Genomic DNA, 12,534 nt, shown 5'->3' with positions numbered 1-12,534 from the left:
CATCACTGTACTAATATTAATAAAGACAAAGTAATCATCACTGTACTAATATTAATAAAGACAAAGTAATCATCACTGTACTAATATTAATAATGACACAAAGTAATCATCACTGTACTAATATTAATAATGACACAAAGTAATCATCACTGTACTAATATTAATAAAGACAAAGTAATCATCACTGTACTAATATTAATAATGACACAAAGTAATCATCACTGTACTAATATTAATAATGACAAAGTAATCATCACTGTACTAATATTAATAATGACACAAAGTAATCATCACTGTACTAATATTAATAAGCGCAGGACCGATTTCTACTGGCGGAATGCGTTAGTCTTATTTATTAATTATTAACGTCTGTATGTTTTGAAATTGGGATTGTGATGTCATCATTAAATAATCCAGAATATGATTATGGTTTCTCCTAAACACTGGAATTAATCTATTAGGCTCAATGTTTCGGGGTAAATTGGAATTACATAACTCATCAACCAACACTCAGGAATTATCAGCCTCATATGAATGAATGGAAATGAAGATAAATGATGTAAAAGTGTTTCTACTGACAGACAGACAGACTCTCCAACTCTTTAACTCTCTCTAACTCTTTAACTCTCTAACTCTCTTTCTCTCTTTAACTCTCTTTAACTTTAATGCATTCAGTGTGTGATCTGTCATCACTCTGGTATTAAACTCCAGTGATGATGAGTTATATCAGATCAGAACGATCGGCTGCAGCGTCCAATCAGATAACAGATGAACGATGAGGGGGCGTGTCGGCCCTCACAACACTTCCTGGAAGGAGGATCTCGTGCATCCTCTCTCCTCTCTCCTCTGTGCTGTAATAAGAGCTTTGGGATGGCCGTCAATATGGCGGCGCAGAACGACTTCCGGTTCAAGTGAGGAGCGAGGAGACGACAAATAAGAGACCTGGGATGACACCATGTCCACACAGTGATGACACCGTGTCCACAGTGATGACACCATGTCCACACAGTGATGACACCATGTCCACACAGTGATGACATCCACACAGTGATGACATCATGTCCACACAGTGATGACACCATGTCCACACAGTGATGACACCATGTCCACACAGTGATGACACCATGTCCACACAGTGATGACACCATGTCCACACAGTGATGACATCATGTCCACACAGTGATGACATCATGTCCACACAGTGATGACATCATGTCCACACAGTGATGACATCATGTCCACACAGTGATGACACAGTGATGTCCACAGTGATGACATCATGTCCACACAGTGATGACATCATGTCCACACAGTGATGACATCATGTCCACACAGTGATGACATCATGTCCACACAGTGATGACACATCACACAGTGATGACATCATGTCCACACAGTGATGACATCATGTCCACACAGTGATGACATCATGTCCACACAGTGATGACATCATGTCCACACAGTGATGACATCATGTCCACACAGTGATGACATCATGTCCACACAGTGATGACATCATGTCCACACAGTGATGACACCATGTCCACAGTGATGACACCGTGTCCACACAGTGATGACACCGTGTCCACACAGTGATGACATCATGTCCACACAGTGATGACATCATGTGACATCACACAGTGATGACATCATGTCCACACAGTGATCCACACAGTGATGACACCATGTCCACACAGTGATGACATCATGTCCACACAGTGATGACATCATGTCCACACAGTGATGACATCATGTCCACACAGTGATGACATCATGTCCACACAGTGATGACATCATGTCCACACAGTGATGACATCATGTCCACACAGTGATGACATCATGTCCACACAGTGATGACATCATGTCCACACAGTGATGACATCATGTCCACACAGTGATGACATCATGTCCACACAGTGACTTTTGTTGTAAAATATTCACAACAAACTGAAGTTAGATTTAATTTAACTTAAACTCTGTACTTTCACTTTCATTTCCCTTTAGCTCCCTTTAGCTTCGGCTAGCTTCCTTTAGCTCCGGCTAGCTCCCTTTAGCTTCATTTAGCTCCCTTTAGCTTCGGCTAGCTCCCTTTAGCTTCATTTAGCTCCATTTAGCTTCCTTTAGCTAGCTCCCTTTAGCTTCGGCTAGCTCCCTTTAGCTTCCTTTAGCTCCCTTTAGCTAGCTTCCTTTAGCTCCCTTTAGCTTCGGCTAGCTCCCTTTAGCTTCCTTTAGCTCCCTTTAGCTTCCTTTAGCTCCCTTTAGCTTCGGCTAGCTCCCTTTAGCTTCCTTTAGCTCCCTTTAGCTTCGGCTAGCTCCCTTTAGCTTCCTTTAGCTTCCTTTAGCTCCCTTTAGCTCCCTTTAGCTAGCTTCCTTTAGCTCCCTTTAGCTTCATTTAGCTTCCTTTAGCTCCCTTTAGCTTCGGCTAGCTCCCTTTAGCTTCCTTTAGCTCCCTTTAGTTTCGGCTAGCGGGCCTCGTTGTGACTCAGCAGGCTAACGCTAGCTGCTAACGCTAGCAGGCTAACGCTAGCGGCTAGCTGTTAGCTGTTAGCGGCTAGCTGCTAGCGGCTAGCCGCGGTACCGGGACGGTCCGGGATAAAGGTTCTGGCCGTCCTCCGGTCCAGACTCACCCCGGTCCCGATGGAGCTCATGGTGCCGGTGTGCTGCGGGACGTGAAGCTTGCTGCTGCTGCTGTGACGCTAAACACGCACTTCCGGCCACAGGCAGCAAGGAGAGCAGCTATTGGCTGTCCTAACAGTCGCTAAATGACGTCATCGCCTAATTTGCATAATTACATTACATTACATTACATCACATTACATTACATTACATTACATTACATTACATTACATTACATTACATTATATTATTACATTACATTACATTACAGTACATTACATTACATTACATTACATTACAGTCATTTAGCAGACGCTTTTATCCAAAGCGACTTACAGGAAGTGTATTCAACATAGGTATTCAAGAGAACTACTAGTCACCAGAAGTCATAAGTGCATCTCCTTTCTTAAACAAGCATCTTAAAGCATAAACCAGAGCAAAAGTACAGAAACAAACTAATATAATACAATAAGAGGAAGGCTCAGGGTAGTACTTCTTTATCAGGTAGTACTTCTTTATCAGGGTAGTACTTCTTTATCAGGTAGTACTTCTTTATCAGGTAGTACTTCTTTATCAGGTAGTACTTCTTTATCAGGTAGTACTTCTTTATCAGGTAGTACTTCTTGAAGAGGTGAGGTTAAAGATGGGCAGTGACTCTGCTGTCCTGAGGTCAGTGGGGAGTTCATTCCTCCACTGAGGGGTCAGGACAGGAAGAAGCTGTGACCGGGTGGATCGGCTGCAGGGACCTCTGAGCGACGGGACAACCAGTCACCCCGAGGCAGCAGAGAGGAGTGGTGGGGGGGTGTAGGGCTTCATGGCCTGGAGATAGGAAGGAGCTGTTCCTCTCACTGCCCTGTAGGCACCAGAGTCTGTAGCTGGATGCTCCTACAGGGAGCAGTGGAGGACGGAGTAATAATGGAATGGTTTATGACTCTTTACAGCACATGTGTCAAACTCAAGGCCCGCGGGCCACATCCGGCCCGTGAATGAATTATCTTTGGCCCGCATGATAAAATCTATTTACTATAAGACAGGGGTGTCCAAACTTTTTGCAAAGAGGGCCAAATTTGATAAAGTGAAGATGCCCGGGGGCCAATAGTTCCTTCTGACATTTTTTTAACCACAAAAGTTACATGAAATTACACACTGTTATAAAACAATTTTCATTGTCACAATTACCTTTATTTTTCAAATGACAATGTAACCAAATATAAGCCACACAGGCAGACGTGAACAAGTCTAAAAACACGAGTCTGCCTTTCATTCAGTCAGATAACACTGAACAAACTGTATAGAATACCTTGTATTTCCATGAGTTAAATATCTTTGCCTCATGAACATTTTAAACAGGAGTTATAAGTAATGCAAAGTGGTCTGTTACCATTAAACTTTAAAACAAGTGAAGTTTGCCTTTGTCTTTGACAAGATCTTTCAGAAAGCAATAGTTTGTGTCACATCTACAGGTCCATAACATCAACAGTTATAACACATATCTTATTCAAGAGTTTAATGACATAAGTGCCATAAGTCCAAGTGCATTAGTGTGCTTTAGGCTTTTCACTGTTAATAGTGACAGATGTTACCGTTCAAAACACTCAATTTCAGATTGATCAAGGAACAGATAACTTGCTGACACTAATGGGAAGGGTGATACTGAGATCCAGGTCTGGCTTGAGAGCAGTGGTTGAGATGCGTAAAGTCACTCATCCTTGACCTCAGTCGGTTCTTGTTAAAGTTCATGACTGAGAATGTTTGCTCACAAACATGTGGAGCCGAATAAGCTCAGCATTTTCTTAGCGAATGACCGCATTTCTGTAAACCTGCTTTTGTCCAGCTGCCGGTAAAAGTCAACAAGAGAACACTGCTGGTGTCTCCGGCACTCATCGTCACACTGCAGCTGTGGAGGAGCATCATTATGGTCCACGGAGGAGGAGAAGAGAACAGCAGCATTATGGTCCACGGAGGAGGAGAAGAGAACAGCATCATTATGGTCCACGGAGGAGGAGAAGAGAACAGCAGCATTATGGTCCACGGAGGAGGAGAAGAGAACAGCATCATTATGGTCCACGGAGGAGGAGAAGAGAACAGCATCATTATGGTCCACGGAGGAGGAGAAGAGAACAGCATCATTATGGTCCACGGAGGAGGAGAAGAGAACAGCAGCATGTCCTTTTCAATAACTGCAAAGTCCCGAAAGCGTTTGTTGAATTCCACAGAAAGAGATGCGATAGCTGTTGCGTAACGATGTTGTCCTGTGGGAAGCTGTCAATGACCTCTTTCAGAGCTGGGAGGTCACGCTGCAGGGCTCGGTTTGGGACAAGTGTCTTTGGAAAAGTTGCAGTTTGGTTCCAGAAGCCTTGATGTGCGTGTAGACACAGTCTTTGATGAACGCACCTTCAGTGAAAGGTTGGCCATGTTTAGCTGTTAACATGTTGAGCTGTTAACATGTTGAGCTGTTAACATGTTTAGCTGTTAACATGTTGAGCTGTTAACATGTTGAGCTGTTAACATGTTGAGCTGTTAGCATGTTGAGCTGTTAACATGTTTAGCTGTTAACATGTTGAGCTGTTAACATGTTGAGCTGTTAGCATGTTGAGCTGTTAACATGTTGAGCTGTTAACATGTTGAGCTGTTAGCATGTTGAGCTGTTAACATGTTGAGCAGCTCCCACGCCCTATCACTGTCCAGGCTCTGCAGGCTGCTCACCTGATGACTGTACGAGGCTCTCAAGACAAAGACCCCCAAGCACGCCGTCGCCTGGTCCGACATGTTGGAGGCGTTCTCGGATACTAAGGAGGCCTCGCAGCCGTGGCATTGACTGATGCCTCGGACTATGCCGTCGGTGGCGTTTTTGAGCAGCTGGTCAAGGGGATCTGGCGTGTTTCAGCCGACAGCTCCGGCCCAGTGAGCAACAGCACCTTTGACCTTTGACTGTGAGCTCCTCGCCCTGTACTTAGCGGTCATTTCCGTTTCCTGCTGGAAGCTCGCCCGGTCACTGTTTTTGTGGACCACGAGCCGTTGATGTTCGCCATGGCTGAGGTGAGAACCGTGGTCTGCCAGGCAGCAGCGTCATCTCACCAGGACATCCGGCCTGTGGCGGGGAAGGACCACCCCGCGGCTGCCGGCCTCTCTGACGGCCTCTCTCTGACGGCCTCTCTCTGACGGCCTCTCTCTGACTGCCTCTCTCTGACGGCCTCTCTCTGACTGCCTCTCTCTGACGGCCTCTCTCTGCCGGCTCTCTGACGGCCTCTCTGGCCTCTCTCTGACTGCCTCTCTCTGACTGCCTCTCTCGTGTCCACCTCGGCATCGGTTACGCCCGTATGGCTGCAGGTCAAGCCTCGGACCCTGACATCCAGGCATACAGGACGTCCCCTTCGATGACACAACGCTGCTTTGTGATGTTTCTATGGCCCAGCCGCGCACAGTGGTTCCGGACATGGTTTATCGCACCCGGGCAGGAAGCCGTCGCAACGTCTGATGGCGGCGGAGTTCGTCTGGCGTGGTATGAAGGCCGGTCCCTACTTCACACATTACATTACATTACATTACATTACATTACAGTCATTTAGCAGACGCTTTTATCCAAAGCGACTTACAGGAAGTGTATTCAACATAGGTATTCACACCACGGCGTCCCCCTGCGTGTCCCGCCTGATCAGTATGTGTTTATCCGACACAACGCCCACCGGGGCCACTGCGGCCCTATGATGGTCCGTACCGGGTTGTGGAGGCTGGCGACAAAAGCTTTGTCGTTGATGTGGGTGGTGGTAGTGAACGCATCTCGGTGGACCGCCTCAAACCAGCCCATCTGGACCTGGACCGCCCTGTTGTGGTGGCCCAGCCTCAAACCAGCCCATCTGGACCTGGACCGCCCTGTTGTGGTGGCCCAGCCGCCTCGGCCCCCTGTGCCTGCTTGGGAGCCCCGGAATCGTTTTGGGCGGGTCATTAGGGTCCCTGGTCGTTTTTTGGGCTAGTTCTCGTATATACATATATATATGTATATATATATACATATATATATATGTATATATGCATGGCAGAACTACGGGAAAGATCTCTTTGAAGAGGGGTCCAGATGTGTAGATAACATGGGGCTGCCGTGGGATGAACTTGTGGGACTGACCACAGATGGAGCTGTGATGAACTGAGGGACTGACCACAGATGGAGCTGTGATGAACTTGAGGGACTGACCACAGATGGAGCTGTGATGAACTGAGGGACTGACCACAGATGGAGCTGTGATGAACTGAGGGACTGACCACAGATGGAGCTGTGATGTGCGGTCAGAGGAGGATCGGTGGGGAGGATCCCAGAAAAGATGAAGGAGGAAAACGTCACAAGTGAGTTGACAGCTCATCACTGCGTCATACACCAGGAGTCGTTGTGTGGCAAAGCCTTGACAATGGAACATGTGATGAGCATCGTAACATTAGCGGTTAACTTTATCAGAGCCAAAGGTTTAAATCACCGCCAGTTGACTTCCGGTTATGGCGTCGAGCTAGAAAGTCGCGCTTCGTGAGTCTCTGACAAGTGAATCATAAAACAGACCCTTTTAAGTCCTGAACGGCAGCCAAGGCGGAGAAAGCAAACCAAAATGGGGAAGAGCAAAAATTCAACAAGACAAAAAACTGAAAATCAGTTTAATGCTGAAATACCAACAACGAGGTCGACGCTAGCTAGCAACGAGCAACGGGCTAGTGATAAGGGCAACACCAAGAGGACGGACACAGCCGCAGCCTCCGATGAAGAGTCGCCTCATCACATCCGTCCCCAACAGACAGATCCGATACTGGCGGCCATTAATTCACTAAAGGCAGAAAGTTTAGAGCGTCATCGTGAAGTCCTTGACGGTATAGCACACATCAGAACCGATCTGGATACAACCAGGACGGTTAACCACAGCCGAAACCCGCATAGGTGACACGGAAGATACAGCAGCACAGCTTACAGCCACGATGACGAAGTTGGAAACGCAAGTAAAGTTTCTCACTGAGAAGAACGAGGACCTCGAGAACCGCTCACGTCGCTCCAATCTCCGTCTCACCGGCCTCCCAGAGACGCAGAAGGCAGGGACGCAGAAGCCTTCCTGGAGGAGTGGCCCCCCGGTGTCCTCGGTGCTGAGTGTCCCTCCGGCGGTGCGGACTGAACGGACTGAACGGGCTCACCGTGTCCCCTACTATACTATACTATACTATACTATACTATACTATACTATACTATACGGCGGTGCGGACTGAACGGGCTGAACGGGCTCATCGTGTCCCAGCCTCCCATCGGTCCAGCTCTGCCCCCTCTCCCAGGCCGTTAATAATGAAGTTCTTAAACTTCAAGGATAAAGTTCGAGTGATGAAGGCGGCACAAGCAAAGGGGGAAGTTATGTTCGAAAACAGGCAAGTGAAGTTTTTTTCCGACTTCTCCGCTGAAGTGCAACGTCAGAGGAAAGCCTATGACGGTGAAACAGAGGTCTGCAGCTCCCTGCTAAGCTCCGCACCACACACGGTGGAAAGAACTATACATCTCTGTCGCCTCAAGATGTACATGTCTTCCTCCAGAAACATATCAGAAGAGGTTGAATAAGTGAGTTATGTCATATGTGCCTGGGTTCCACCCCACACGGAGCAGTGTGCATACGGTAATACAGTGCGTATCTACAGGTGTTAAAGGGATGCATTTATTGAAACCTTTGAGTAGCTTTCGATGGTAGACTTTATTTCAATGTTGACTGGAACTGTTTCATAAGAAATCCTGTATATTCAAAGGGTCTTTATATTACGTAGACTAATAGTCAGAGATAAAGCGTAAACGAGTTAGATTTATTTCCGTTGCTCCTCTTTGCAGGATCAACAAAAGCCAAGGAAGTTGGTGTAATAATTTAGTTTTGACTGTAGATAGAAGGCAGTCGATAGGTCGATGACACAGGTGTTAACTGTGGTGGTTTTGCAGGTTCTAGCAAATTGTTATATGCCGATGTTGCTTTTCGTGTGTTTGTTTTGTCTTTGTTTGTTTTTTTTTCCTTTTGGATTTCTCACAATTTGTCTTATGGTTATTTTGACCTGTTGTTCAACCTTTTTTGTTAAGCTCGTTGATACGGTGATACAGCCACTCAGATTCAGGATGGTCCCTTTTGACAGATCTATTTATCAAAGTTTACATGGCTAGTAATCAGCTATTTAAAATATCCTCTTGGAATGTCAGAGGCCTGGGTAGATTGGTCAAATTAAAACAAGTTATGACAAGGCTTAAACACTTGGGTTCTAAAATAGTACTCCTACAGGAGACACATTTAACTTCAGGTGAAGTTATCAGGTTAAGGAGAAGGTGGCAAGGTCAGGTCTTTGTGGCTAATTTCTCATCCCATGCTAGAGGGGTGGCCATCCTAATTCACAAGTCAATACCATTTCAGGTCAACACCACCACTCTAGACCCCGGGGCAGGTTCATTATATTACAGGGCTCTCTCTTTGGTCAAAATCTTATTTTAGTAAATGTCTATGGCCCTAATAAAGATGAGCCACAATTTTATAATAATATTTTCCTAACACTTGCCCCACTTAGAGGGGATATTATTATAGGTGGGGATTTCAATTGTGCGTTAAATCCAGATTTTGATCGTAATGGTAACCAGGTCTCCTCCCACAATCAATCGAGGAAAATAATCCTTAACTTCATGGAAGAGTTGGGCCTTTGCGATGTTTGGCGGGAGCGTAACCCAGACAAGAGAGAGTTTTCATGTTATTCGACTACGCATAAGACGTTCTCAAGATTGGATTTCTTCCTGTTCTCCAAAATTTTAGTACCAAATGTGAAAAATTGTTATTACAATAGCATAATCATCTCCGATCATGCTACCGTATCTATTGAGTACAGTGCTACCAAAGAATTCTCTGAACCTCCCAGATGGAAATTTGATACTAGATGGTTGCAGGATCACGAATTTATCCGCTTCATTGACCAACATATAGATTTGTTTTTTCTTGTCAATACCACTGAAACCTCTTCCTTAATTAGATGGGAAGCTTTTAAGGCGTATATAAGAGGTCAGATCATTAGTTATACCAGCTTTAAATCTAAACAGTTCAAGAACAAAATGACAGAAATTGAAAACCAAATTAAAGAGTTGGAAGGTGAGGTCATAATTAACCATACCCCAGCACTTGAACATAAACTAACCATACTGAGAGCCCATTATAATGAACAGTCAGCAAACAAGGCCCTATCTAATTTAAATAAATTAAAGCAGTCCTTTTATGACCAGGGGGAAAAAGCCGGTAAACTGCTTGCCTGGCGAATTAAAAAATTACAGAATGAGAAAATGATCCACGAAATTGAAAATTCAATTGGAGTTGTTACAAATGACCAAAAGGAAATAAATGAGAGATTTAAATTATATTATGAAAAACTTTATAAATCTGAACTGCCTAGTAACACGAACAAGTTCACAAGAACCAGTTTTCTGGACAGTCTTGATTTTCCAACTCTTTCTGTTGAGGACCAGGAACTTCTCGACAGTCCAATGAAGCTTTCAGAGCTAGAAATTGCACTTGCAGCTATGAAGGGGGGAAAAGCGGCAGGCCCTGATGGACTTCCCATCGATATATTAAAGACTTTTAAAGACAAGCTGCTGCCTCCCTTTCTGGACATGCTTGAAGATGCATTCAAAATAAATTCCTTGCCACCTTCTCTCTCTAAAGCTCTTATTATGAACATTCTGAAGCCGGGTAAACCACCATCTAAATGTGAATCATATCGACCCATATCACTTTTAAATGCTGATGCAAAGCTTATAGCCAAGGTCATAGCAAAGAGGCTAGACAATCTCCTGCCAAGTCTAATCCATGTAGACCAAAATGGATTCGTTAGAGGCAGACAGGCGTTTCAAAATTTAAGAAGGGTGCTCAATGTTGTTCACAACGAAAAGGAAAGACCAGATGCGGCCATTCTATCCCTGGACGCTGAAAAAGCCTTCGACAGAGTAGAATGGCCTTACTTATTTGAAATATTGCCCAGATTCGGTTTTGGAGAAAACATTGTTAAATGGATAAAACTGCTCTACAACAATCCCACTGCTGAAGTTCTGACAAACACAATTATTTCAGAACCCTTTACACTAACCAGGGGTACCCGACAGGGGTGCCCATTGTCACCTCTCTTATTTGTCCTGTCGATCGAACCCCTAGCAATGACTATCAGATCCCACCCCTTAATAACAGGAGTTACAATTGGAAATTATGAACACCGTCTGGGCCTCTTTGCTGATGATATTGTTATATTCTTGAGACACTTAGCGCAATCCTTACCAACACTTATAAAATTGTTGGACACTTTTGGAAGTATCTCTGGTTATAAGGTGAATAACACAAAATCTAATATTATGTTCTTTAGGAAGACTGAGAGGGACAACCCCCCATTAGTGAATACATTTCATAACTCACCTCATGGCTTTACCTATCTAGGAATAAAAATAACTCCAGATATCAACGACATAGTTCATACAAACTACGATCCAATTTTAAAATCAGTATCAGAATCCCTTAAAAGATGGTCAGAGCTTCCCATTTCTATGATTGGCCGTGTCAACATTATTAAGATGAATATCCTACCAAAACTTTTATATCTATTCCAATCTATCCCTTTGCAGCCCCCTTCTAATCTATTCCCCAAATTGAAAAAAATGACAACAAACTTTATTTGGAACAACAAACGCCCAAGGCTTAGACTCACCCTACTTTACTTGCCATTCGAAAGAGGAGGACTGAAAGTTCCTAACTTTATCTGGTATTATTGGGCGGCCCAGATTAGTGCAGCAATGTTCTGGTTCTCAGACAATTCCACAATACCCTGGGTCTCAATAGAAAATGCCAATACATCTCCTCTCCCACTAAAGCTCTATCTGTATTCTAATACATTGAAAAATCTGCTTAAAGACACCCATAACCCATCCGTCAAGAATACAATAAGAGTCTGGTATAAAATTCAATCTTACTTTAAAATAGACCCAGTTATTTCAGGCTTTACACCGATCTGGGGAAATAGCAGATTTTCTCCAGGCAGAAGGGACCTCGGCTTTAAATTGTGGGCAGAGAGAGGGATTAGTAAAGTTATGGATATGTATAATGAGGATGGTCTGCTTTACAGCTTTGATGATTTAAAAACAATCTATAATATACCTTCAAAACATTTTTTCAAATACCTACAAATTAGGAGTTATATTTTAACAGCACTCAAACAGTCCCCCTATAGACCACCTTTGTCTACTCTGGAACAGGCTGTTATTGATCATCTTAAAGGACGCGGACAGGTCTCTTTGATTTACAAGATCCTTGTGAATGAATCTAAAGAATCATCAGATAAAAGTAGATTGACCTGGTCTAGAGATATGGATGTAGAGATAACTGAGGACCAATGGAAGAGAGTTTGCCATGATGCACAAACCCAGACTATCAATACCAGATACAAACTTTTACAATTTAAATGGATCATGCGTACATACATAACTCCCTCTCTGCTACATCGCTTTGATAATAATAACCCAGATGTATGTATTAAATGTGGTCTCGAAGAAGGAATATTGTTTCACTGCATCTGGAGCTGCCCTAATATTAAAAGTTTTTGGGAAAAGGTAATTGAAACTATTTCAGATGTGATTTGCACCGTGTTGCCTGTCTGCCCTCGAATTTTTATCCTTGGAATACTTCCACCAGATTTACAGTTGTCAAGTTTGAACAGAAAAATTGTTATTCTCTGCTCCCTACTGGCTAAACACTGTATAGCAGTCACATGGAAAAGTACAGAGACTCCGACAGTGAGTCATTGGCTCAAAAGCCTCTCCAACTGTTTAGCTTTAGAAAAATTGACATATGCCTCCAAGGGGAAAATGAAAATGTTCTTTAAAGTGTGGGGACAATTTATGGGATTTCT

General features: G+C 44.0%; 1 protein-coding gene across 1 annotated transcript in view; it reads right to left on the bottom strand.

Moving 5' to 3' along the window:
• psma3 (proteasome 20S subunit alpha 3) overlaps nt 1-2,729 on the bottom strand; it is a 7,990-nt gene extending 5,261 nt beyond the window's left edge. The window contains exon 1 of the mRNA XM_054613459.1: nt 2,628-2,729. Coding sequence (XP_054469434.1) covers nt 2,628-2,648 — 21 coding nt within the window. The 5' untranslated portion in view covers nt 2,649-2,729. The remainder of the gene's footprint in view (nt 1-2,627) is intronic.
• Between the last annotated feature and the right edge of the window lie 9,805 nt (nt 2,730-12,534).

This window comes from Anoplopoma fimbria, chromosome 15 (genome assembly GCF_027596085.1).
Source record: "Anoplopoma fimbria isolate UVic2021 breed Golden Eagle Sablefish chromosome 15, Afim_UVic_2022, whole genome shotgun sequence".
Lineage (NCBI taxonomy): Eukaryota > Metazoa > Chordata > Actinopteri > Perciformes > Anoplopomatidae > Anoplopoma > Anoplopoma fimbria.
This window is presented reverse-complemented; position numbering and strand designations above follow the sequence as displayed.